The sequence below is a fragment of the Oncorhynchus mykiss genome, chromosome 13, assembly GCF_013265735.2.
Source record: "Oncorhynchus mykiss isolate Arlee chromosome 13, USDA_OmykA_1.1, whole genome shotgun sequence".
NCBI classification, from domain to species: Eukaryota; Metazoa; Chordata; class Actinopteri; order Salmoniformes; family Salmonidae; genus Oncorhynchus; species Oncorhynchus mykiss.
The window spans coordinates 5,270,939-5,295,938 of NC_048577.1; the positions used below are offsets into that span (position 1 = coordinate 5,270,939).

At 46.8% G+C, this 25,000-nt stretch overlaps 2 protein-coding genes across 5 annotated transcripts in view; one reads left to right on the forward strand and one right to left on the reverse strand.

Moving 5' to 3' along the window:
- Positions 1-8,007: 8,007 nt before the first annotated feature.
- Positions 8,008-9,925, reverse strand: LOC110485445 (GTP-binding protein Rhes-like). Its single transcript, XM_021556513.2, has 2 exons — positions 9,169-9,925; positions 8,008-8,784 (listed from the first exon to the last, which is right to left on the reverse strand). The coding sequence occupies exons 1-2, from the start codon at positions 9,812-9,814 to the stop codon at positions 8,246-8,248; spliced, it is 1,185 nt and encodes a 394-aa protein (XP_021412188.1). The 5' UTR covers positions 9,815-9,925; the 3' UTR covers positions 8,008-8,245.
- The window catches only part of LOC110487506 (mycbp associated protein), a 50,757-nt gene continuing 35,298 nt past the window's right edge, over positions 9,542-25,000 (forward strand). For 2 of the 4 annotated variants that reach the window (XM_036939940.1, XM_036939942.1), the window contains exons 1-4: positions 9,913-10,929; positions 19,220-19,344; positions 20,058-20,220; positions 24,217-24,323. In XM_036939940.1, coding sequence (XP_036795835.1) covers positions 10,863-10,929; positions 19,220-19,344; positions 20,058-20,220; positions 24,217-24,323 — 462 coding nt within the window. In that variant the 5' untranslated portion in view covers positions 9,913-10,862. Of the gene's footprint in view, positions 9,646-9,912; positions 10,930-19,219; positions 19,345-20,057; positions 20,221-24,216; positions 24,324-25,000 lie in introns of those variants that run through there. The other 2 variants (XM_036939941.1, XM_036939943.1) reach the window with 2 other exon arrangements.

Here is a 25,000-nt window from a genome sequence, read left to right on the forward strand (position 1 = left end):
CATGCTCACTCGTGTGTGTGTTTCATATATGTGTGTGAATCCCACATTGTGTGGTTGTGCATTGTCCACATTGTGTAGTTGTGCATTGTCCCACAGTGTGAAGTTGTGCATTGTCCCACATTGTGTAGTTCTGCATTGTCCCACATTGTGTAGTTGTGCATTGTCCCACATTGTGTAGTTCTGCATTGTCCCACATTGTGTAGTTGTGCATTGTCCCACAGTGTGAAGTTGTGCATTGTCCCACATTGTGTAGTTCTGCATTGTCCCACATTGTGTAGTTCTGCATTGTCCCACATTGTGTAGTTGTGCATTGTCCCACATTGTGAAGTTGTGCATTGTCCCACATTGTGTAGTTGTATATTGTCCCACGTAACGAGTCAGTCAGTCTGTCTATACCAGAGAAGCTGTGTGTCCGAGTGATTGTGCCGTTTCTAAAGTCGACCTCTGTGAGCGGGGTCACAGGCAGACAAACATTACAACAAAACCACCCAGCAGTCACGTGCCTTCATGTGGCAGACTGTTTCCTGCAATATGAACCTTCCAGCACGTGACTGACTGCACAGTGGTGGGGGCCAAAATGGAGGGTGGTTTCCTGCAATATGAACCTTCCAGCACGTGACTGACTGCACAGTGGTGGGGGCCAAAATGGAGGGTGGTTTCCTGCAATATGAACCTTCCAGCACGTGACTGACTGCACAGTGGTGGGGGCCAAAATGGAGGGTGGTTTCCTGCAATATGAACATTCCAGCACGTGACTGACTGCACAGTGGTGGGGGCCAAAATGGAGGGTGGTTTCCTGCAATATGAACCTTCCAGCACGTGACTGACTGCACAGTGGTGGGGGCCAAAATGGAGGGTGGTTTCCTGCAATATGAACCTTCCAGCACGTGACTGACTGCACAGTGGTGGGGACCAAAATGGAGGGTGGTTTCCTGCATTGTGAAACCCACAGCAGGGAACTGTAAAGCGGTTGGGGCGGGGTTGAGGAGGAGACAGCCACAGAAACCGACAGGGAAATAAAGAGAGAGAGAGGACAGGATAGTGTGGTTTTAACTCGATGGTTGAGAGAGAGAGACCTCCCTTTTACTGGATGGGTGTTTAAAGGCTCACTCTGCAGTGGCGGTTTTAGCAGGAAAATCTTGGTGGAGAAAACTCAACCAATTTTTTTAGATGCATGCCAGCAAAGCCACTATACCACACAACACTGCACTATACCAGTGACAAACTGTGCCCACAAACTGTTAGGGCCTACATAAAGCTCTCCCAACAAACTACATAAAGCTGTCCCAACAGACTACATAAAGCTGTCCCAACAGACTGTCCCATCAGACTACATAAAGCTCTCCCAACAGACTACATAAAGCTGTCCCAACAGACTACAAAAAGCTGTCCCAACAGACTGTCCCATCAGACTACATAAAGCTGTCCCGACAGACTACATGAAGCTGTCCCAACAGACTACATAAAGCTGTCCCAACAGACTGTCCCATCAGACTATATAAAGCTGTCCCAACAGACTACATAAAGCTGTCCCAACAGACTACATAAAGCTGTCCCATCAGACTACATAAAGCTGTCCCAACAGACTACATTAAGCTGTCCCAACAGACTACATAAAGCTGTCCCAACAGACTACATAAAGCTGTCCCAACAGACTACATAAAGCTGTCCCATCAGACTACATAAAGCTGTCCCGACAGACTACATAAAGCTGTCCCCCCGACAGACTACATAAAGTTGTCCCAACAGACTGTCCCATCAGACTACAAAAAGCTGTCCCGACAGACTACATAAAGCTGTCCCGACAGACTACATAAAGCTGTCCCAACAGACTGTCCCATCAGACTACATACAGCTGTCCCAACAGACTGTCCCATCAGACTACATAAAGCTGTCCCGACAGACTGTCCCAACAGACTACATAAAGCTGTTTCAACAGACTACATAAAGCTGTCCCAACAGACTGTCCCAACAGACTACATAAAGCTGTCCCAACAGACTGTCCCAACAGACTACATAAAGCTGTTCCAACAGACTACATAAAGCTGTCCCAACAGACTGTCCCAACAGACTACATAAAGCTGTCCCAACAGACTGTCCCAACAGACTACATAAAGCTGTTCCAACAGACTACATAAAGCTGTCCCAACAGACTGTCCCAACAGACTACATAAAGCTGTCCCAACAGCTCCCAATTTACTGCCTTTAAAAAAAACACAGCTGATACGGCTGACTTGCTTAAACAAATGTGGTTTCTACTGACTCCTTGTGGATTTGTGTAAGTCGATAAAGATCCGCATTGTCTTTCAATAATAGCGAACGCCAACATGAGTTGTGACTTTTGAACCGTACACAAACATTAGTGTCACGATCGTCGTATGAAGGGGACCAAAGCCCAGCGTGGGTAGAATACATTCTTCTTTATTTCAGGAAGAACACAAAGAACACTTAAACAAAACGAACATGCCGCTATGACAACGAGTGCAGACACAGGTAACTAGAGACAATAGACAATAACCCACGAAATACCCAAAGAAGATGGCTGCCTAAATATGGTTCCCAATCAGAGACAACGATAAACACCTGCCTCTAATTGAGAACCAATCTAGGCAACCATAGACCAACATAAACACCTAGATGAAAACAACCAGTACAAAAACAACCAGTTGAAAACAACAGTACAAACACCCTAGAATAAGACAAAAACACACATATCACCCATGTCACACCCTGACCTAACCAAAATAAAGAAAGAAAACAAAGAATACTAAGGTCAGGGCGTGACAATTAGGCTGTTACGTTTATGTTCAGTGAATTTATAAATGTTTGTTTTTATATCATTGTCACTTAGCTCTAAGTATAAGCAAGTGCAAGCAAACGAGCTGCGACGAGGTAGGCCTATTTGTTCAGCACTTTCAAAATGGACACCGACAGAAATTCAGACAGATGTTAGTTCAGATAAATTCTGCAAGATTTTGTGGCCTTAACTTTACTCTTCTTTGAGTCACCATAAAGACAGAGAGAGAGGCGGTTAGCCGACCATTTTAGGATGGTATTAGACCTATGTGGTCGAAAAAGGAAGGAAAATACAAAACCACTTATATAGACAATATACCGACGTACAGACAAGACATTGCGTACAACAAACAAAAACAACCTCTCGGGAAAAATCAACAGGAATTACATGGTTCTATTAGTGAACTTTTTGCTGAAAAAAATACTGTATATTTCAATGGGAAGAGACTGTCACTGGCAAACATGGTTCCAGACCCAACATCATTATATAGTATCCCCTCCTCATGGTTCCAGACCCAACAACATTATATAGTATCCCCTCCTCATGGTTCCAGACCAAACAACAGTATATAGTATCCCCTCCTCATGGTTCCAGACCAAACAACAGTATATAGTATCTATCCCCTCCTCATGGTTCCAGACCCAACAACATTATATAGTATCCCCTCCTCATGGTTCCAGACCCAACAACATTATATAGTATCCATTCCTCATGGTTCCAGACCCAACAACAGTATATAGTATCCCCTCCTCATGGTTCCAGACCCAACAACAGTATATAGTATCCCCTCCTCATGGTTCCAGACCCAACAACATTATATAGTATCCCCTCCTCATGGTTCCAGACCCAACAACATTATATAGTATCCCCTCCTCATGGTTCCAGACCCAACAACAGTATATAGTATCCCCTCCTCATGGTTCCAGACCCAACAACATTATATAGTATCCCCTCCCCATGGTTCCAGACCCAACAACAGTATATAGTATCCCCTCCTCGTGGAGAAAAGCACATGAGCTAATTATAATACACAAAGTAAGCAAAACAATGAAATCCTTCTAACCTTGCCTAAAAGGATGAATAAGATACTAATGAGATAGACCTATGTAAGCAATACAACAATTGAGATGTACAACCTATGGCATCAGGGAACGATGAGCAGATAAGAGGCCAGCCATAACAAGACATTAATGAGCGAGCTAGGACGGACGTAGTCAATATAACTATTTGTTCAGTACTATTGAAATGTACAGCGACATGATTCAGCACATGGGCTGTGCTTACAGTATTCTCCCTGTACACCAAGTCAGAACCGTAGGATAAATACCGGGGACATATACGCAAACAATGAAAGCTTTTACAATTTTCAATTATGACATTTCTCTAAAACAGGCTATAGGCTACATGTGCACCACCAAGTCAGAACAGTAGGTTAAGTTCTTAGGGGGAAAGGGACCAAATTATTAGGGTGAGACACATGGGCTACTAACAGCTTACTACACAACATACACTTAGTATTACTTTCTTAGCTACAGTATACATATCTCCCTGGCATATTACATCATTTATGCACCAGTATACAAGACATATTTTTGGACTAACTGTTGTTGTGCTGTGCTCACTTGAACAGGAAGGTGGAGCAGCGGTCCTTCTTGTTGGTAAACTTACTCAATTCACACCCTGATCTGTTTCACCTGTCTTTGTGCTTGTCTCCACCCCCCTCCAGGTGTTGCCCATCTTCCCCATTATCCCCTGTGTATTTATACCTGTGTTCTCTGTTTGTCTGCTGCCAGTTCGTTTTGTTCGTCAAGCCTACCAGCGGTTTTCCCCTTGCTCCTGTCTGTTTCTAGTTTCTGTTTTTTAGTTTTCCTGGTTTTGATCATTCTGCCTGCTCTGACCATGCCTGCCGTTCCGTACCTTGTCACACCACCCTGGATTATTGACCTCTTCCTGCCCTGACCCTGAGCCTGCCTGCAGTTCTGTACCTTTTGGACTCTGACCTGGATTACTGACCTCTTCCTGCCCTGACCCTGAGCCTGCCTGCCGTTCTGTACCTTTTGAACTCTGACCTGGATTATTGACCTCTGCCTGCCCTGACCCTGAGCCTGCCTGCAGTTCTGTACCTTTTGGACTCTGACCTGGATTACTGACCTCTGCCTGCCCTGACCCTGAGCCTGCCTGCAGCTCTGTACCTTTTGGACTCTGACCTGGATTACTGACCTCTGCCTGCCCTGACCCTGAGCCTGCCTGCAGTTCTGTACCTTTTGGACTCTGACCTGGATTACTGACCTCTGCCTGCCCTGACCCTGAGCCTGCCTGCCGTTCTGTACCTTTTGGACTCTGACCTGGATTACTGACCTCTGCCTGCCCTGACCCTGACCCTGCCTGCCGTTCTGTACCTTTTGGACTCTGACCTGGATTACTGACCTCTTCCTGCCCTGACCCTGACCTCTGCCTGCCGTTCTGTACTTTTGGACTCTGACCTGGATTACTGACCTCTTCCTGCCCTGACCCTGACCCTGCCTGCCGTTCTAGTAATAAACATTTGTTACTTCGACACAAAAACTACTTTTGCACCACACAGAACGCACAGCAACTGCCTCGGCAATGCTGCAAGGCAAATGAAGCGCTCCATTGGAAATGGATGTACTTCTGGTGTACCAAAACACAAAGAGGTTGTCGGTGTGATCGACGCGTGATCATGCCCAATGTCCTCCAGATGCATAGAGGTTTTGTTTTGCCAGATGCCTAGCCCGCATTTTCCGTACTTGAAGCACAGGTGCTTCGCTTTTCAACTAGCTAAAATATATCTAGTTGCTGTGTGTGTGTGTGTGTGTGTGTGTGTGTGTACTTCTGTTTGTACCACTACATGGTAACGCAACACACAAGCTTAAAATATTGAACGCATGTGGTACATAGAACGCACCGCAGCCTACTGCAGCACCCCTTAGTGTTGAGGACTGCTCCAATGACAATGAATGGCTTCCGCTGGAACACGAAGTGTTCGACGCATTTAGCGGACATGAGACGTAACGCTTCAAACACACCAACTGTATTTAGGCGGAAAATAGTGTGCAGCATCATCTAGACATGTGTGCAACATTCACCTTCTGCTACCATTTCTGTCAAACCTGTTTAACGCATACAGTTTGACGCATATGTTAAATCCGATAAATCCAACGTATTGAACGCAGAACGTATTACCACTGCCTCTGCAACGCAATGCTGCACGGCAAACGCAGCGTTCCATAGGAAATGAATATACTTCTGGTGTGCCAAAATGCAATGACACAGTCTGTGTGTTCAAAGCGTCGGGGGAGTGAGAGCAGCGTCGGTCCCTCCCGCTCTGCCTCCCTCAACTGAGAAAAGGGGAGAAATTCTTCCAGTTGATGTCATAATTCAAGTCACACTGCATTATTTCATGCGCCAATTCATGTTGTTACTCCTATGACCGGAGAAAGTGAAATATTCCTCCATATTAAAAAAGACCCAGGTCACTAATAACGCGAGATTATCAGAGTACTTTGCTATTGTCATTCATTGCAGCTGCAGTGCTGGTTGAGTGAACGGACAGGAGAAGGCATAGAAAAGTGTGGAACAAAGTGACAGTGCTGAATAACAACTTAAACATTAATTTACTCATAAAAACAGCAACTATTTGCTGTATTCCTTGGGTCTCTCTCTAGTGATGGTTTTAAAAGTTTTGCTATTTCACGGTACCCGCTTTGCTGTTTATTCAATGCTTATTTTTTTTTTACAGTCTACGGCTCGAGAAAGCTGTTCAGACACGTGATATGAGATATCTGATTGGCCAGCGGTAGACCTATGGGTGCACTTGATTTGCTCTCTGGGCCTTCCGGGTGGGCGGAGTTTTACCGTCAGACACATGAAATGGTTCAACATGGGAAAACTTTGCCTTCCCGGTTCTAGTTCCTCATTAATTATAATTCCTAATTCTATGGTTATAACTATCTCATGGATGGTAAATCGTGGCATCCATAGCTTTGTAAAGTGGTTACACTGCTCCAGACCCATCCGTTTTTCAAATCACAGGTTGCCCCTTTCAGCACGTGGAACAGCCAGAAGACTCATTCATACAGGTTATGAGAAAAGAGGTTATGATGTTTTTACTAGGGGATAAAGAATCCCATTTACACTACACAATAGCCATAATAACACCTAGTTTGGACACACACACACACCTATTCAGACACGCACACACACACACACACACACACACACACACACACACACACACACACACACACACACACACAGGTAAAGGGAAATATCCAGGCTATGAGATTATACGAGTGGAAATCTAACAGCAGAAAAACAAGTAGCTGTTGTTTTATGGAAACTCAGAAAGTCCCAGCAGCCTCTGTTGTGTTGAAAGGCTTTCACCGGCCCTGCAAGTAGACACACACTCTCACAAAGGACACACACACGCACCCTAATTCATGGAACAATGGTGCACTGATTGCGGTTGAAAAAATATCCTACGACTCTTTTGTCAGTGTCATTACGCCTATTCATCATCATAAACAACAACGTAATCGTCACCTTCATCATCATCATCACCATCATCATAATTACCATCATCATCATTACCGTCATCATCATCACCACCATCATCATCCTCATCCTCATTATCATCATTACATCATCATCATCCTCATCCTCATCATCATCATCATCATGCTGAATATATAGAACAGGGCTCTATAGTATGGAGTTACAGATGTATGTGTGTGAAAAAATCTGACTCATAGACGGAATGTAAAGAGGATTTAGCAACCAGAAACGACCCAGTCTACTGCAGACAGTGAGTTGTGTAGGCTAGGTAGTACAGTACAACCCTCTGGTTGATCACGACTCTGCTGCAGTCAATACTGCTCTGCCTTTCTGTCTGACGCACACACACACAAGCACACACACTCACACACACACACACTCACACACACACACACACACACACACACACACACACACACACACACACACACACACACACACACACACACACACTCTCTCTCTCTCTCTTTCTCCAAAATTCACTCTCTCTCTCTTTCTCTCGCTCTCTATTTCTGTCTGTAGGACTCATGAAACGTGTTATGCAATAAAGTCAATGAAGTCAAGTCCCTGACTCAATGTCCTCTTACTCCCACTCTCTCCTCTTCCGCCCCTCAAGGAGACGCACACTATAATACATGATCAAAAATGTTTTTTTTATTCATTTCAAAAATATATATTTCACATTAGATTGAGACCCACAATTGCACAACTTCTGCACATTTGGTAGGCTATTAGTAGTGTTCAAGTCCCTGGTGCAAATACTATTCACAGTCATATCTACATTTAGCAGAATGAATTTGTGGAAATCCAACATTATTGTTTTTCCTCGCTCCACATACCCTTATAAACCAGTCCAGTCTGTCTTTGGCTCCTTCACTGAATCTGACACTTCTCCAGCGGCTTGCCCGGATTCCGTGCGGAGTTGGGGCCGAGGACTTGACGGAGATCAGTGCTGAAACTCGGCCGTCGAGCGAGCGGATACAGCGCCCCACACGGAGCCTTACAACCGGTCGCCTGGCTCCCTCTCCCGGCCGCTCTGCCCTCTTTCAGCGCCTGGTACGACCGAATCGAAACTTTGCGGTGCTGCGACGGACTAGTTTCCGTTGGCAACCCGCCCCGTTTAGCCAGAGCCTCGAATACCTCCTCCAGATTAGTGCGGTCTTTGGCGGAGGTCTCGAAGTAGGCGCAGTCCTCACCGAGGGATCGGAGCACCTCTGCCCGGGAAAGTACTCTCTCCGCTGGGGACAAGTCCACCTTGTTAGCGCAGACTACCGTGGGGACCCGTGCGCTCTGGCCCGGCCTGGTGGGCTTGAGGAGCTTGGTTTTGGCCGCGAGGATCTCAGTGCGCAGGGCACACACCTCCTCGAACGAGCTCCGGTCGTCCAGGGTGAAGACCAGAAGGAATATGTCACCTATACAGAACACAGGATGAGACCGAAATATTATAGCCTATATTTTAATTATAGCCTACATTGTCATATTCTCATTAGCAATTTGAACTGAAGTTCCTTCTGGGATAAAGTTTATATTATATTATGTTTTATTCTATTCTATATGCTATTCTATCATAACTTATACGTCCATATACACATATTTATATTCTCTCTCATCGTTTATAAAGCAATCATGTCCACTTTTACGCACACCACATCTACGCGGAGAGAGAGGCTTATTCATTTGTATGCATTTACATCTTTAACACGGCGATAACAACAACCGTTGAGGCACCTCCAGCACGCTCCAACATAGAGAGCATGATAAGGACTCCCGTTATTGCCTACATTCCCGTTACGCACCGGTTAGTATGGAGAGCCTGCGTTTCGCCGGGAAGCTCCTCTCTCCGGAGGCGTCCAGTACGTCGATCTGATACGTCTCCCCGCGGATGTGGAACATTTTCCGGAGGAAATCCTCGGAGGTGGGCTGGTACTCCTCCACGAAGCCGTCCCAGAGGTACCGTCGCAAGATTGAAGTCTTGCCCACCCGGGGCGCACCCAGAACCACGATACGCCTGCAGTTCTGCGGCTTGGTGGAGCTCAGCGGGTCCTGCGGAGAGTCCTGGGCGAGCCTTGGGTCGTCCTCACCGAACCGAATCTGCCCCTGGAGAACCAGAGCAGATAGCTGGTCCAGTGGCGACCTCTTGCAAGAGTGGCCATCGGAGGGAGGTGGAAGCCAGCTACCTGTGCTTTGGGACCGCACCACCCTCCCCTTCTTTTCCTGGTGCTTCCACTGAGACGTGACCATTTTAAGGAAACCCATGCTGGCTTTGAGCCCCGGTGAGTTCAGGTGCTGGGTTACGTTTTTGTATGCCAGCAGGACCTTGGAGGAGCCGGGGCTCAGGGCTCTGGTCCCGGGGAACTGAGAAGGTTCAGCCCGCTGATGGGCGACGGGAATGTTGGTTGTGGTGGTCGGTGAGCAAGTTGATGGGTTACCTTTTACCTCCATAATGTTGTCTCACTTAAGTGGCATGTGAAATGTAGCCTATACTAGCCTGTAGGGCAGTATGGATGCCTGTGAGGTTTGGAAACTACATGTGGTCCTCGTGACACCTGTGTGTTTGCGCACATCTAGTCTGGGTGGTACAGAAACAGATGTCTTTTGGTGTTGTTTTTATACCCATGCACGCGCCTGGCTCGTTCGCGTCACACGGCATGGGTCATCTGCTCGTCTCTCCCAACAGCTAGTTGCCAGAACTGCTGATTGACAGAAGCGGAGAGATTGTTATGTTCTCCGGGAGGACACCGAGTGTTCGACGATTATGGAACAATGGAAGCGGCCAGTTCTACTGCAATGTGCACCGCCAAGACAGGCACTCTGGGGGTTTTGCGCACGGTGGTTGGATAAATTGAGGCTATAGGAGAGTGATGATCTGGTGTTTTGAATTCAATATCAACATAGCCGTACGTAATTGTTTACCAACTGCTGGCACACGGTGACACATCTGGCCATTTAGCCTTCTTGTATGAGCTGAAATAAGCCTTACAAGCCTATTCACTATTGGCGAGATCAATGACATTTTCTTTCCTTTTCATTACATTTTGTGATTAAATACTCCAACAAATAAAGGCCTAATGTATTGAGGAACAAAACATGAGAGCATCGTCAACATATATATATATATATATATACGAGGATCACCAAAGTGCCATAGTTGCAATTTTATACAAATAGTATGTGTTACTTTGTGCTGCCTACCGCCTACTGCCTACTGCCTAACAGCAGCCAAGCGTCCGTTGCCATGGGTACCGTGAGGCAGCGGGGAGAAAGAGACACGAATGACAAGGCCAGATGCTAGCTATCAAAAGTTTACTCAACGAAGAAGTTGCTTTTGTATACATTGTATAAATGTCACTTTTTAGGGACAATTGTAACTTTCTTGTCTCCCTGCGTGACAACAATTTACTTTAGCTAAAACAACTTGCTCAGCTGCCGAATTGACTAACTAGCTAGGCTACAACTAACTAACGTTACCTTAGCTAGCCTAAGCATTGACATGGCAAGTCTAGGCAAATCCACTGGCAAAACTCCCAAAAAGGAGGCGAGACCTCGGACCCCGCCAGGTATGTAAGAATATAGCTAGCTAACATAGCTGTTATACTATTAGCTAGCTAACTAAACACACACACACACTTAACATTATGCTCCTGACCCCTCCCGCTCTTCCTCTCTCTGTTTGTTAACGTTAGTCCATACGTGTGTGTGTGGGGGGGGGGGGGGGGGGGGGGGGGGGTATGGGTGAGAAGAATGTAGCAGGCCGGGTAGATAGTCATGAACGAGAATTTGTTCTCAGTCAACTTACCTGGTAAAATAAGTGTGAAATAAAATTTAAATAAAAGAGAGGGAGAAAGAAGAGAGATAGGAACAAGACCCCCAAGGACACAGTGAAATCTAATTTCCTGTCTTTACTCTGTAAAAGAGACATTCTCGAGGCATAGGTGTGTATTTGTTTACGTGGGGCTCTGTCGTTGTGTGTGTGTGTTTATTTTTGTGTGAACGCTGGAGTGTGTGTGTACATAATGAGGATACAGTCACAAAAGCTAGTGCATGTGGAGCCTCAGTGTCCCCGTTGCCTTCCATTGTGTGCCAAGGACACCCACTATGAAGGATGAGACTCCTGCAGTTTTTTCTTTTATCCTTCTGTGGCCTTCCCTCACTCTCCGCAAGGTGCTACCCTCCTCTGAAAACCACACAGAATGTACTGAGTCTCAGAACAGGTGGCAGGGAGAGGGGGGGAGAGGAGGGGAGAGGGGGGGGGAGAGGAGGGGAGAGGGGGGTTAGAAAAGGATAAACAATCAAAAGGTAGAGAAGCAAAAGTTGTGTGGTGGTCATGGTAACGGTACAGGAGGGGTTGGAGGTGCGGCTAGTCAGCTTGTGCTCACTGGTCCTGCGGTGGTCCATGACTGTACTGGTGTAGTGGAATTGGCAGGTGGCACACCAACGCTGCAGGCCGGGTCTCTTCTCTCTGTGTTAAACACACACAGCTCTGAGGACCATCAGGGTCTAGTTCCAAGATGGCGTAGCAGTAGGACGTGTTGTCGTGTTCCTTGTATATATCGTTTGTTTTCGTTTCGTCTTCTTCACATATCTTTAAAACTTTTTGCTGAACCTCAACTTCTTCTAAATACTCTCCTGCAACCCGCATCACCCAACGTAGCTTTTTTTCCTAAAGTATTTATATTTACTTCGGATCTGGAACCCCTCAACTGAAGCTAGCCAACTAGCAAACTAACTACCAGCTTCAGCAAAACATTGCTAGCGGTCTTCAGCTAACCGGTCAGCTAACCGGTCATCAGCTAACCTTTAGCTCGGAAAGCTCTCGCCAGTTCGAACAACGCGACTCTAACCAGAGCATAACGGACCTATCTATTATTTTATTTTTATTTTTCACCCCCGGATTCCCATCGCAAACGGAACATTTTGAGCTCCTGCGCTACAATATCCAGACCCACGACAGGTCCATTGATGTCACCGCATGAAGAGGAATAAACAGACTCCCCCCATCGCGACGTCCCCAAAGGCTAACTCTCTAGCCCTTGCTATCTCCTTGCTTGCAAATTCGGCCTGCTAACTGCTAGCTTGTTTAGCCCGGTCCGCTAACTGCTACCGTGTTTAGCACCGTCTACTAACTGTTAGCTTGTTAGCACAGGCCTGCTAACCATCTGAATCGCCGCGTCCCAAACACTCACTGAACCCATATTTACTTTCTATCCCTTTTCGATTTTTTATTTGTTTATACCTTCCGGTAACCTGCCTCACCCAATGTGATACGGAACCGCTATTATCTTTACATTTTTAGAACACACTCAAGAACCTTCAGAAGCTAACTGGCTACAAGCTATCTAGTCATTGTTAGTTTTCTAACCTGGATAACACTCGCCAGTCCAGCTTCCCTGCCCCATCCACCGCTGCCCCTTGGACACTGATCACTTGGCTACATAGCTGATGCATGCTGGACTGTCCATTAATTCACGGTAATCCATTCTGCTTGTTTATGTTTTATCTGTCGGCCCCAGCCGCATTTAGGCTCTGTGTGTAGTTAATCCGACCCTCTCTGCCTAATCAATCGCCATTCTACCTGCTGTTGTTGTGCTAGCTGATTAGCTGTTGTTGTCTCACCTACTGTTTTAGCTAGCTCTCCCAATTCAACACCTGTGATTACTGTATGCCTTGCTGTATGTCTCTCTCAAATGTCAATATGCCTTGTATACTGTTGTGCAGGTTAGTTATCATTGTTTTAGTTTACAATGGAGCCCCTAGTTCCACTCTTTATACCCCTGATACCTCCTTTGTCCCACCCCCCACACATGCGGTGACCTCACCCATTACAACCAGCATGTCCAGAGATACAACCTCTCTCATCATCACCCAGTGCCTGGGCTTACCTCCGCTGTACCCGCACCCCACCATACCCCTGTCTGCGCATTATGCCCTGAATATATTCTACCATGCCCAGAAACCTGCTCCTCTTATTCTCTGTCCCCAACGCCCTAGGCGACCAGTTTTGATAGCCTTCAGCCGCACCCTCATACTACTCCTTCTCTGTTCCGCGGGTGATGTGGAGGTAAACCCAGGCCCTGCATGTCCCCAGGCACCCTCATTTGTTGACTTCTGTGATCGAAAAAGCCTTGGTTTCATGCATGTCAACATCAGAAGCCTCCTCCCTAAGTGTGTCTTACTCACTGCTCTAGCACACTCTGCTAACCCTGATGTCCTTGCCGTGTCTGAATCCTGGCTCAGGAAGGCCACCAAAAATTCTGAGATTTCCATACCCAACTATAACATCTTCCGTCAAGATAGAACTGCCAAAGGGGGAGGAGTTGCAGTCTACTGCAGAGATAGCCTGCAAAGTAATGTCATACTCTCCAGGTCCATACCCAAACAGTTCGAACTACTAATTTTGAAAATTACTCTCTCCAGAAATAAGTCTCTCACTGTTGCCGCCTGCTACCGACCCCCCTCAGCTCCCAGCTGTGCCCTGGACACCATTTGTGAATTGATCGCCCCCCATCTAGCTTCAGAGTTTGTTCTGTTAGGTGACCTAAACTGGGATATGCTTAACACCCCGGCAGTCCTACAATCTAAGCTAGATGCCCTCAATCTCACTCAAATCATCAAGGAACCCACCAGGTACAACCCTAACTCTGTAAACAAGGGCACCCTCATTGACGTCATCCTGACCAACTGGCCCTCCAAATACACCTCCGCTGTCTACAACCAGGATCTCAGCGATCACTGCCTCATTGCCTGTATCCGCTACGGAGCCGCAGTCAAACGACCACCCCTCATCACTGTCAAACGCTCCCTAAAACACTTCTGTGAGCAGGCCTTTCTAATCGACCTGGCCCGGGTATCCTGGAAGGACATTGACCTCATCCCGTCAGTTGAGGATGCCTGGTCTTTCTTTAAAAGTAACTTCCTTACCATTTCAGATAAGCATGCTCCGTTCAAAAAATGCAGAACTAAGAACAGATATAGCCCCTGGTTCACTCCAGACCTGACTGCCCTCGACCAGCACAAAAACATCCTGTGGCGGACTGCGCTAACATCGAATAGTCCCCGCGATATGCAACTGTTCAGGGAAGTCAGGAACCAATACACACAGTCAGTCAGGAAAGCTAAAGCCAACTTCTTCAGGCAGAAGTTTGCATCCTGTAGCTCCAACTCCAAAAAGTTCTGGGACACTGTGAAGTCCATGGAGAACAAGAGCACCTCCTCCCAGCTGCCCACTGCACTGAGACTAGGTAACATGGTCACCACCGATAAATCCATGATTATCGAAAACTTCAACAAGCATTTCTCAACGGCTGGCCATGCCTTCCGCCTGGCTACTCCAACCTCGGACAACAGCTCCCCCCCCCCCGCAGCTACTCGCCCAAGCCTCTCCAGGTTCTCCTTTACCCAAATCCAGATAGCAGATGTCCTGAAAGAGCTGCAAAACCTGGACCCGTACAAATCAGCTGGGCTGGACAATCTGGACCCTCTATTCCTGAAACTATCCGCCGCCATTGTCGCAACCCCTATTACCAGCCTGTTCAACCTCTCTTTCATATCGTCTGAGATCCCCAAGGATTGGAAAGCTGCCGCAGTCATCCCCCTCTTCAAAGGGGGCGACACCCTGGACCCAAACTGTTACAGACCTATATCCATCCTGCCCTGCCTATCTAAGGTCTTCGAAAGCCAAGTCAACAAACAGGTCACTGACCATCTTGAATCCCACCGTACCTTCTCCGCTGTGCAATCTGGTTTCCGAGCCGGTCACGGGTGTACCTCAGCCACGCTCAAGGTACTAAACGATATCATAACCGCCATCGATAAAAGACAGTACTGTGCAGCCGTCTTCATAGACCTTGCCAAGGCTTTCGACTCTGTCAATCACCGTATTCTTATCGGCAGACTCAGTAGCCTCGGCTTTTCGGATGACTGCCTTGCCTGGTTCACCAATTACTTTGCAGACAGAGTTCAGTGTGTCAAATCGGAGGGCATGCTGTCCGGTCCTCTGGCAGTCTCTATGGGGGTGCCACAGGGTTCAATTCTCGGGCCGACTCTTTTCTCTGTATATATCAATGATGTTTCTCATGCTGCGGGCGATTCCCTGATCCACCTCTACGCAGACGACACCATTCTATATACTTCCGGCCCGTCCTTGGACACTGTGCTATCTAACCTCCAAACGAGCTTCAATGCCATACAGCACTCCTTCCGTGGCCTCCAACTGCTCTTAAACGCTAGTAAAACCAAATGCATGCTTTTCAACCGTTCGCTGCCTGCACCCGCACGCCTGACCAGCATCACCACCCTGGATGGTTCCGACCTTGAATATGTGGACATCTATAAGTACCTAGGTGTCTGGCTAGACTCTAAACTCTCCTTCCAGACCCATATCAAACATCTCCAATCGAAAATCAAATCAAGAGTCGGCTTTCTATTCCGCAACAAAGCCTCCTTCACTCACGCCGCCAAACTTACCCTAGTAAAACTGACTATCCTACCGATCCTCGACTTCGGCGACGTCATCTACAAAATTGCTTCCAACACTCTACTCAGCAAACTGGATGCAGTTTATCACAGTGCCATCCGTTTTGTCACTAAAGCACCTTATACCACCCACCACTGCGACTTGTATGCTCTAGTCGGCTGGCCCTCGCTACATATTCGTCGCCAGACCCACTGGCTCCAGGTCATCTACAAGTCCATGCTAGGTAAAGCTCCGCCTTATCTCAGTTCACTGGTTACGATGGCAACACCCATCCGTAGCACGCGCTCCAGCAGGTGTATCTCACTGATCATCCCTAAAGCCAACACCTCATTTGGCCGCCTTTCGTTCCAGTTCTCTGCTGCCTGTGACTGGAACGAATTGCAAAAATCGCTGAAGTTGGAGACTTTTATCTCCCTCACCAACTTCAAACATCTGCTATCTGAGCAGCTAACCGATCGCTGCAGCTGTACATAGTCTATTGGTAAATAGCCCACCCATTTTCACCTACCTCATCCCCATACTGTTTTTATTTATTTATTTTTATTTTTCTGCTCTTTTGCACACCAATATCTCTACCTGTACATAACCAGCTGATCATTTATCACTCCAGTGTTAATCTGCATAATTGTAATTATTTGCCTACCTCATGCCTTTTGCACACAATGTATATATAGACTCCCCTTTTTTTCTACTGTGTTATTGACTTGTTAATTGTTTACTCCATGTGTAACTCTGTGTTGTCTGTTCACACTGCTATGCCTTATCTTGGCCAGGTCGCAGTTGCAAATGAGAACTTGTTCTCAACTAGCCTACCTGGTTAAATAAAGGTGAAATAAAAAAAATAAATAAAAAATGGTAACCAGGGACAGACTCAAAAGATGAGCGGTGGGTTGTGTGGGGTTCATGGTAACCAGGGACAGACTCAGGAGATGAGCGGTGGGTTGTGTGCTGGTCATGGTAACCAGGGACAGACTCAAAAGATGAGCGGTGGGTTGTGTGGGGTTCATGGTAACCAGGGACAGACTCAAAAGATGAGCGGTGGGTTGTGTGGTGGTCATGGTAACCAGGGACAGACTCAAAAGATGAGCGGTGGGTTGTGTGGTGGTCATGGTAACCAGGGACAGACTCAAAAGATGAGCGGTGGGTTGTGTGGTGGTCATGGTAACCAGGGACAGACTCAAAAGATGAGCAGTGGGTTGTGTGGTGGTCATGGTAACCATGGACAGACTCAAAAGATGAGCGGTGGGTTGTGTGATGGTCATGATAACCAGGGACAGACTCAAAAGATGAGCTGTGGGTTGTGTGCTGGTCATGGTAACCAGGGACAGACTCAAAAGATGAGCTGTGGGTTGTGTGGTGGTCATGGTAACCAGGGACAGACTCAAAAGATGAGCTGTGGGTTGTGTGGTGGTCATGGTAACCAGGGACAGACTCTGTTGCAGTTGGAGCGCTGAAGATGAACAGAATTGCATAACTATGTGTGTGTGTGTGTGTGTGTGTGTGTGTGTGTATGAATATTCTGCTCCACTCTTTCTCTCAAGGTCAGGAGGTCAGTGAGTGATGTAACAATAGCTTTGCTAGCAGCAAATCACGGTCTACATTTCAGATGTAGCCTGGTCTATGGGTTAGTGTTTGTAAAGTCAGATGCTGTTGGTTCAGTAGTTCAGATGTAGCCTGGTCTATGAGTAGGTGATTGTTAAGTCTGATGCTGTTGGTTCAGTAGTTCAGATGTAGCCTGGTCTATGAGTAGGTGATTGTTAAGTCTGATGCTGTTGGTTCAGTAGTTCAGATGTAGCCTGGTCTATGAGTAGGTGATTGTTAAGTCTGATCCTGTTGGTTCAGTAGTTCAGATGTAGCCTGGTCTATGAGTAGGTGATTGTTAAGTCTGATGCTGTTGGTTCAGTAGTTCAGATGTAGCCTGGTCTATGGGTTAGTGTTTGTAAAGTCAGATGCTGTTGGTTCAGTAGTTCAGATGTAGCCTGGTCTATGAGTAGGTGATTGTTAAGTCTGATGCTGTTGGTTCAGTAGTTCAGATGTAGCCTGGTCTATGAGTAGGTGATTGTTAAGCCTGATGCTGTTGGTTCAGTAGTTCAGATGCAGCCTGGTCTATGAGTAGGTGATTGTTAAGTCTGATGCTGTTGGTTCAGTAGTTCAGATGTAGCCTGGTCTATGAGTAGGTGATTGTTAAGCTTGATGCTGTTGGTTCAGTAGTTCAGATGTAGCCTGGTCTATGAGTAGGTGATTGTTAAGTCTGATGCTGTTGGTTCAGTAGTTCAGATGCAGCCTGGTCTATGAGTAGGTGATTGTTAAGTCTGATGCTGTTGGTTCAGTAGTTCAGATGTAGCCTGGTCTATGAGTAGGTGATTGTTAAGTCTGATGCTGTTGGTTCAATAGTTCAGATGTAGCCTGGTCTATGAGTAGGTGATTGTTAAGTCTGATGCTGTTGGTTCAGTAGTTCAGATGCAGCCTGGTCTATGAGTAGGTGATTGTTAAGCCTGATGCTGTTGGTTCAGTAGTTCAGATGTAGCCTGGTCTATGAGTAGGTGATTGTTAAGTCTGATGCTGTTGGTTCAGTAGTTCAGATGTAGCCTGGTCTATGAGTAGGTGATTGTTAAGTCTGATGCTGTTGGTTCAATAGTTCAGATGTAGCGTGGTCAATGAGTAGGTGATTGTTAAGTCAGATGCTGTTGGTTCAGTAGTTCAGATGTAGCCTGGTCTATGAGTAGGTGATTGTTAAGCTTGATGCTGTTGGTTCAGTAGTTCAGATGTAGCCTGGTCTATGAGTAGGTGATTGTTAAGTCTGATGCTGTTGGTTCAGTAGTTCAGATGTAGCCTGGTCTATGAGTAGGTGATTGTTAAGTCTGATGCTGTTGGTTCAATAGTTCAGATGTAGCCTGGTCTATGAGTAGGTGATTGTTAAGCCTGATGCTGTTGGTTCAGTAGTTCAGATGTAGCCTGGTCTATGAGTAGGTGATTGTTAAGCCTGATGCTGTTGGTTCAGTAGTTCAGATGTAGCCTGGTCTATGAGTAGGTGATTGTTAAGTCAGATGCTGTTGGTTCAGTAGTTCAGATGTAGCCTGGTCTATGAGTAGGTGATTGTTAAGTCAGATGCTGTTGGTTCAGTAGTTCAGATGTAGCCTGGTCTATGAGTAGGTGATTGTTAAGCTTGATGCTGTTGGTTCAGTAGTTGGCTGTGTGTGTCATCCCGGGAGACTTGGTTTTCCCCATGTGACTGCAAGCCAAAAACAAATACACTCAGAAATGGGGAAGCTGGGTTTATTATTCAGAATTTGAACAGGTGCCATGTTGGCCCCATATGCTTGGAATGAAACAGTTGGTTCTCTCCTGTCCTCATCCTGTCCTCTCGTCTCCAGAGAAGAAACGTCTGAAAGTGTCAGAGGATTTCTCCTCGTGTCTGAGTGAAGAGCAGCCTCAGAGCCCCACTCTTAAAGGAGAGGACATCCAGGCCTTGGCCATCAGACCTGAGGACCTGGAGAAGGTGTGTGTGTGCATGTGTACATAATGTTTGTGTGTGCGTATGTGTGTATGTGTGTGTGTATGTTTGTGTGTGTGGGTGTGTGTGGGTGTGTGTGTACGTAAGGTGTGTGTGTATGTTTGTGTGTGTGGGTGTGTGTGGGTGTGTGTACGTAAGGTGTGTGTGTATGTTTGTGTGTGTGTGTGTATGTTTGTGTGTGTGGGTGTGTGTGGGTGTGTGTGTACGTAAGGTGTGTGTGTATGTTTGTGTGTGTGGGTGTGTGTGGGTGTGTGTGTACGTAAGGTGTGTGTGTATGTTTGTGTGTGTGGGTGTGTGTGGGTGTGTGTGTACGTAAGGTGTGTGTGTATGTTTGTGTGTGTGGGTGTGTGTGGGTGTGTGTGTACGTAAGGTGTGTGTGTATGTTTGTGTGTGTGGGTGTGTGTGGGTGTGTGTGTACGTAAGGTGTGTGTATGCATACATAATAGTAAGGGGATACGTAGTCAGTTGCACAACTGAATGCATTCAACCAAAATGTGTTTTCCTCATTCAACCCTCTGAATCAGAGAGGTGCCGGGGGAGCAGTTCATGGTGGAGATTAGCTGGGCAGATTTATCCACCTTTCCGGCTCGGGGTTTCGAAGTAGCAACTTTATAGTGACTGTCCCAACCCTCTAACTGCTAGGCTACCTGCCATCCTTTTGTGTGTGTGTGTGTTTGTGTTTGTGTGTACGTCCATAGTTGCGGGTGCCCCAGCCTCCTAAAGAACCCCAGAAACCTGCAGCTGTGACCCGCGTGCTGGTGCGTAAGACCCGCCCACCTGATGACATCAGAAAGGGGGTGAGGGTAGCGGTGGCCCGCCCCCTGGCCCAGGACACCACCACACAGCCACTGGACTACACAGGTGAGCTGGCTACACTGCCCCTTCTGGCCAGAGGTGTGAAGTACAGGTGGGGTGTATCACGGTTGTGGTCACCCTTCCAGGTCCTAGAGAGCTACTGGGGTGTGTGGGATTCTCAAGCCCGTGATTAGTTCTATCAGGTGTGTGGGATTCTCAAGCCCGTGATTAGTTCTATCAGGTGTGTGGGATTCTCAAGCCTGTGATTAGTTCTATCAGGTGTGTTTTAGAGCTGGGCTGGTGCAAAAGCCTGCAACACACCTATAGCCATCCAGGACCAGTTGTCTGTGACCAGTGGTGTAGACATCCAGGACCAGGTGTCTGTGACCAGTGGTGTAGACAAACAGGACCAGGTGTCTGTGACCAGTGGTGTAGACAAACAGGACCAGGTGTCTGTGACCAGCCGTGTAGACATCCAGGACCAGGTGTCTGTGACCAGTGGTGTAGACAAACAGGACCAGGTGTCTGTGACCAGCCGTGTAGCCATCCAGGACCAGGTGTCTGTGACCAGCCGTGTAGACATCCAGGATAAGGTGTCTGTGACCAGCCGTGTAGACAAACAGGACCAGGTGTCTGTGACCAGCCGTGTAGACAAACAGGACCAGGTGTCTGTGACCAGCCGTGTAGACATCCAGGACCAGGTGTCTGTGACCAGTGGTGTAGACATCCAGGACCAGGTGTCTGTGACCAGTGGTGTAGACAAACAGGACCAGGTGTCTGTGACCAGTGGTGTAGACATCCAGGACCAGGTGTCTGTGACCAGCCGTGTAGACCTCTAGGACCAGGTGTCTGTGACCAGTGGTGTAGACAAACAGGACCAGGTGTCTGTGACCAGCCGTGTAGACATCCAGGACCAGGTGTCTGTGACCAGCCGTGTAGACATCCAGGACCAGGTGTCTGTGACCAGCCGTGTAAACATCCAGGACCAGGTGTCTGTGACCAGCCGTGTAGACATCCAGGACCAGGTGTCTGTGACCAGCCGTGTAGACATCCAGGACCAGGTGTCTGTGACCAGCCGTGTAGACATCCAGGACCAGGTGTCTGTGACCAGCCGTGTAGACATCCAGGACCAGGTGTCTGTGACCAGTGGTGTAGACATCCAGGACCAGGTGTCTGTGACCAGTGGTGTAGACATCCAGGATCAGGTGTCTGTGACCAGCCGTGTAGACAAACAGGACCAGGTGTCTGTGACCAGTGGTGTAGACAAACAGGACCAGGTGTCTGTGACCAGTGGTGTAGACAAACAGGACCAGGTGTCTGTGACCAGTGGTGTAGACAAACAGGACCAGGTGTCTGTGACCAGTGTTGTAGACAAACAGGACCAGGTGTCTGTGACCAGCCGTGTAGACATCCAGGACCAGGTGTCTGTGACCAGCCGTGTAGACATCCAGGACCAGGTGTCTGTGACCAGTGGTGTAGACAAACAGGACCAGGTGTCTGTGACCAGCCGTGTAGACATCCAGGACCAGGTGTCTGTGATCAGCCGTGTAGACAAACAGGACCAGGTGTCTGTGACCAGTGGTGTAGACATCCAGGACCAGGTGTCTGTGATCAGCCGTGTAGACATCCAGGTATTCCCTAACTAGGGTACGCGCAATGCCGTCGGGGCTACAGCAAATAAAAATAGTAAAAAATTAAACAAAATCTTCACATTTTCAAACAATACTTTTATATTTTCCAACGGGGCTATACATTTGGGTGAGGTTTTTTTCTCTCCTGAGTAGCCTCGTTACACTGCCCCCCCAAAAATGTAACCATCTAATGTTCAGAGAAAAAACAACACAATGTTGGTAGCCGAGTCAAATAATTAACATCCAATCACATTATTAACTGTTACTCTCTCGCGGGAATTCCACTAATGGTCCGTATGTAGCCAAACGTAGCTGCTGCTCATGTTGGTGTTTGTACTCATGGTGCAAAAGCCATGACAGGGAGACATAGTGGAGTGGTAACGCAGGTGTAATCAGTTGCTCCCGATGCCACTTGGGGACACTGCAGCATCCACCAAGAGGCTCTTGCTGCCAAGGGAATGCCTGACAGCTTGAAAGACGTTTTGGACACTGCAATGAAAATGGTTAACTTTGTTAAAGCAAGGCCCCTGAACTCTTGTGTATTTTCTGCATTATGCAATAGTATGGGCAGCGACCATGTAACGCTTCTACAACATACAGAGGTGCGCTGGTTATCAAGGGGCAAAGTATTGACACTTATTTTTGAATTGAGAGACGAGCTTAAAGTCTTCATTTACTGACCCTAATTTTCACTAGTCTGACCGCTTGCATGATGATGAGTTTCTCACACGACTGGCCTATCTGGGTGATGTTTTTTCTCACCTGAATGATTAGGATTACAGGGACTCTCCGCAACTATGTTCAATGTGCGGGACAAAATTAAGGCTATGATTAAGAAGTTGGAGCTCTTCTCTGTCTGCATTAACAAGGACAACACACAGGACTTCCCATCATTGTGTGATTTTTGTGTGTGCCAAATGTAATACAACGAAGCACCTGAGTGAGTTGGGTGCGCGATTATGCAGGTACTTTCCCGAAACGGACGACACAAACAACTGGATTCGTTATCCCTTTCATGCCCTGCATCCAGTCAATCAATCAATATAATTTATTTATATAGCCCTTCTTACATCAGCTGATATCTCAAAGTGCTGTACAGAAACCCAGCCTAAAACCCCAAACAGCAAGCAATGCAGGTGTAGAAACACGGTGGCTAGGAAAAACTCCCTAGAAAGGCCAAAACCTAGGAAGAAACCTAGAGAGGAACCAGGCTTTGAGGGGTGGCCAGTCCTCTTCCGGCTGTGCCGGGTGGAGATTATAACAGAACATGGCCAAGATGTTGAAATGTTCATAAGTTACCAGCATGGTAAAACTATACTTACCGATATCTGAACAAAAGAGCCTCATGGAAATTGCAACAAGCGGTCCTGTGAAAAGTGAATTGAATCAGAAGCCACTGCCAGATTTCTGGATTGGGCAGCGCTCAGAGTGTCCTGCCTTGGAAAATTGTACTGTTAAGACACTGATGCCCTTTGCAACCACGTACCTATGTGAGAGTGGATTCCCGGCCCTCGGTAGCATGAAAACTAAATACAGGAATAGACTGTGTGTGGAAAATGATTTAAGACTAAGATTTAAGACTCTCCAATACAACCCAACATCGCAGAGTTATGTGCATCCTTTCAAGCACACCCTTCCCATTAACCTGTGGTGAGATATTCACAATTTTCGATTAACAAATAAGGTTTTATATGTAAGATGGTTAAATAAAGAGCAAAATCATTGATTATTATTATATTATTATTTGTGCCCTGATCATATAAGAGCTCTTTGTCACTTCCCACGAGCCGAGTTGTGACGAAAACTCAAACGCCAATTCTTATGTTTAATAAATGTATTGTATAGCGTGTGTGTGGCAGGCTTACAATGATGGCAAAAAAACAACATTTGAGAGTGTGCTGACCCTGGTGCTACAGCTGGAGGTTGAGTGTTTGAAGGGGTACGGGACTATGAAACGGTTGGGAACCACTGGTGAAGACAAACAAGGAAAGGGGCTCAGAAAAGAATGTCTAAAATCCACTTCACCTTTATATTCATATTCATGTACAGTTCATCTGTTTTGACTGTTCTTTAGTCACCTAGACTGTTATCATTCATCCTCATGCTGTATAGAACTATTGGTGCTGTCCGTTGTTATGTTGTGTGCTCTTCAGTGGAGGCTGCTGAGGGGAGGACGGCTCATAATAATGGCTGGGAGGGAGTCACTAGACTGGTATCAAACATATAAAAGATGTGGTTGATGCCATTCCATTGACCCCATTCCAGCCATTATTATGAGCCGTCCTCCCCTCAGCAGCCTCCACTGGTGCTCTTCTATGTTGTATATCTACTCTCCTGCCTACATAATGGCCCCCGTGGGATGAATCAAGTATTTAGAATTTGAATAGTGTTTAGTTAATGGAGAGGTGATGTTGTAGTGTGGTTTTGTCAGGACCGGGGGGACCTCGCTTCGATGCCCAGGGGATGGTCCTCCCCCACAGCATTCTGGGTAGTCTGGAGGACTTCAGGACAGAGATGCAGGCCAGGGGAGAGACTGAGGTGAGAGAAGATACCATGTTTGAAAATACCTTCTAACAAAAATAATGGTTTTGGTTATAATGCTCTTCAGTCAGTGTTACAATGACAATGTTTCTCTATCTCTCTGATGGGGTCTGACTCTAAACCTAAAATATTGTTCATTATCAGGTATCCTATTGAGATATGGAGTTACCAGAGTCTGATTTCTACACCATAAGTTAATGGTTATCTGTATGGCTTTGTTATGGAAGGTTTGGGAATCGCTTCCTTTTAGGTGGTTGTAGAATTTAACAGCTCTTTTCTGGATTTTGATAATTAGTGGGTATCGGCCTAATTCTGCTCTGTATGCATTATCTGGTATTCTACGTTGTACACGGAGGATATTTTTGCAGAATTCTGCATGCAGAGTCTCAATTTGGTGTTTGTCCCATTTTGTGAAGTCTTGGTTGGTGAGCGGACCCCAGACCTCACAACCATAAAGTACAATGGGCTCTATGACTGATTCAAGTATTTTTAGCCAGATCCTAATTGGTATGTTGAAATTTATGTTCCTTTTGATGGCATAGAATGCCCTTCTTGCCTTGTCTCTCAGATCGTTCACAGCTTTGTGGAAGTTACCTGTGGCGCTGATGTTTAGGCCAAGGTATGTATAGTTTTTTGTGTGCTCTAGGGCAACAGTGTCTAGATGGAATTTGTAT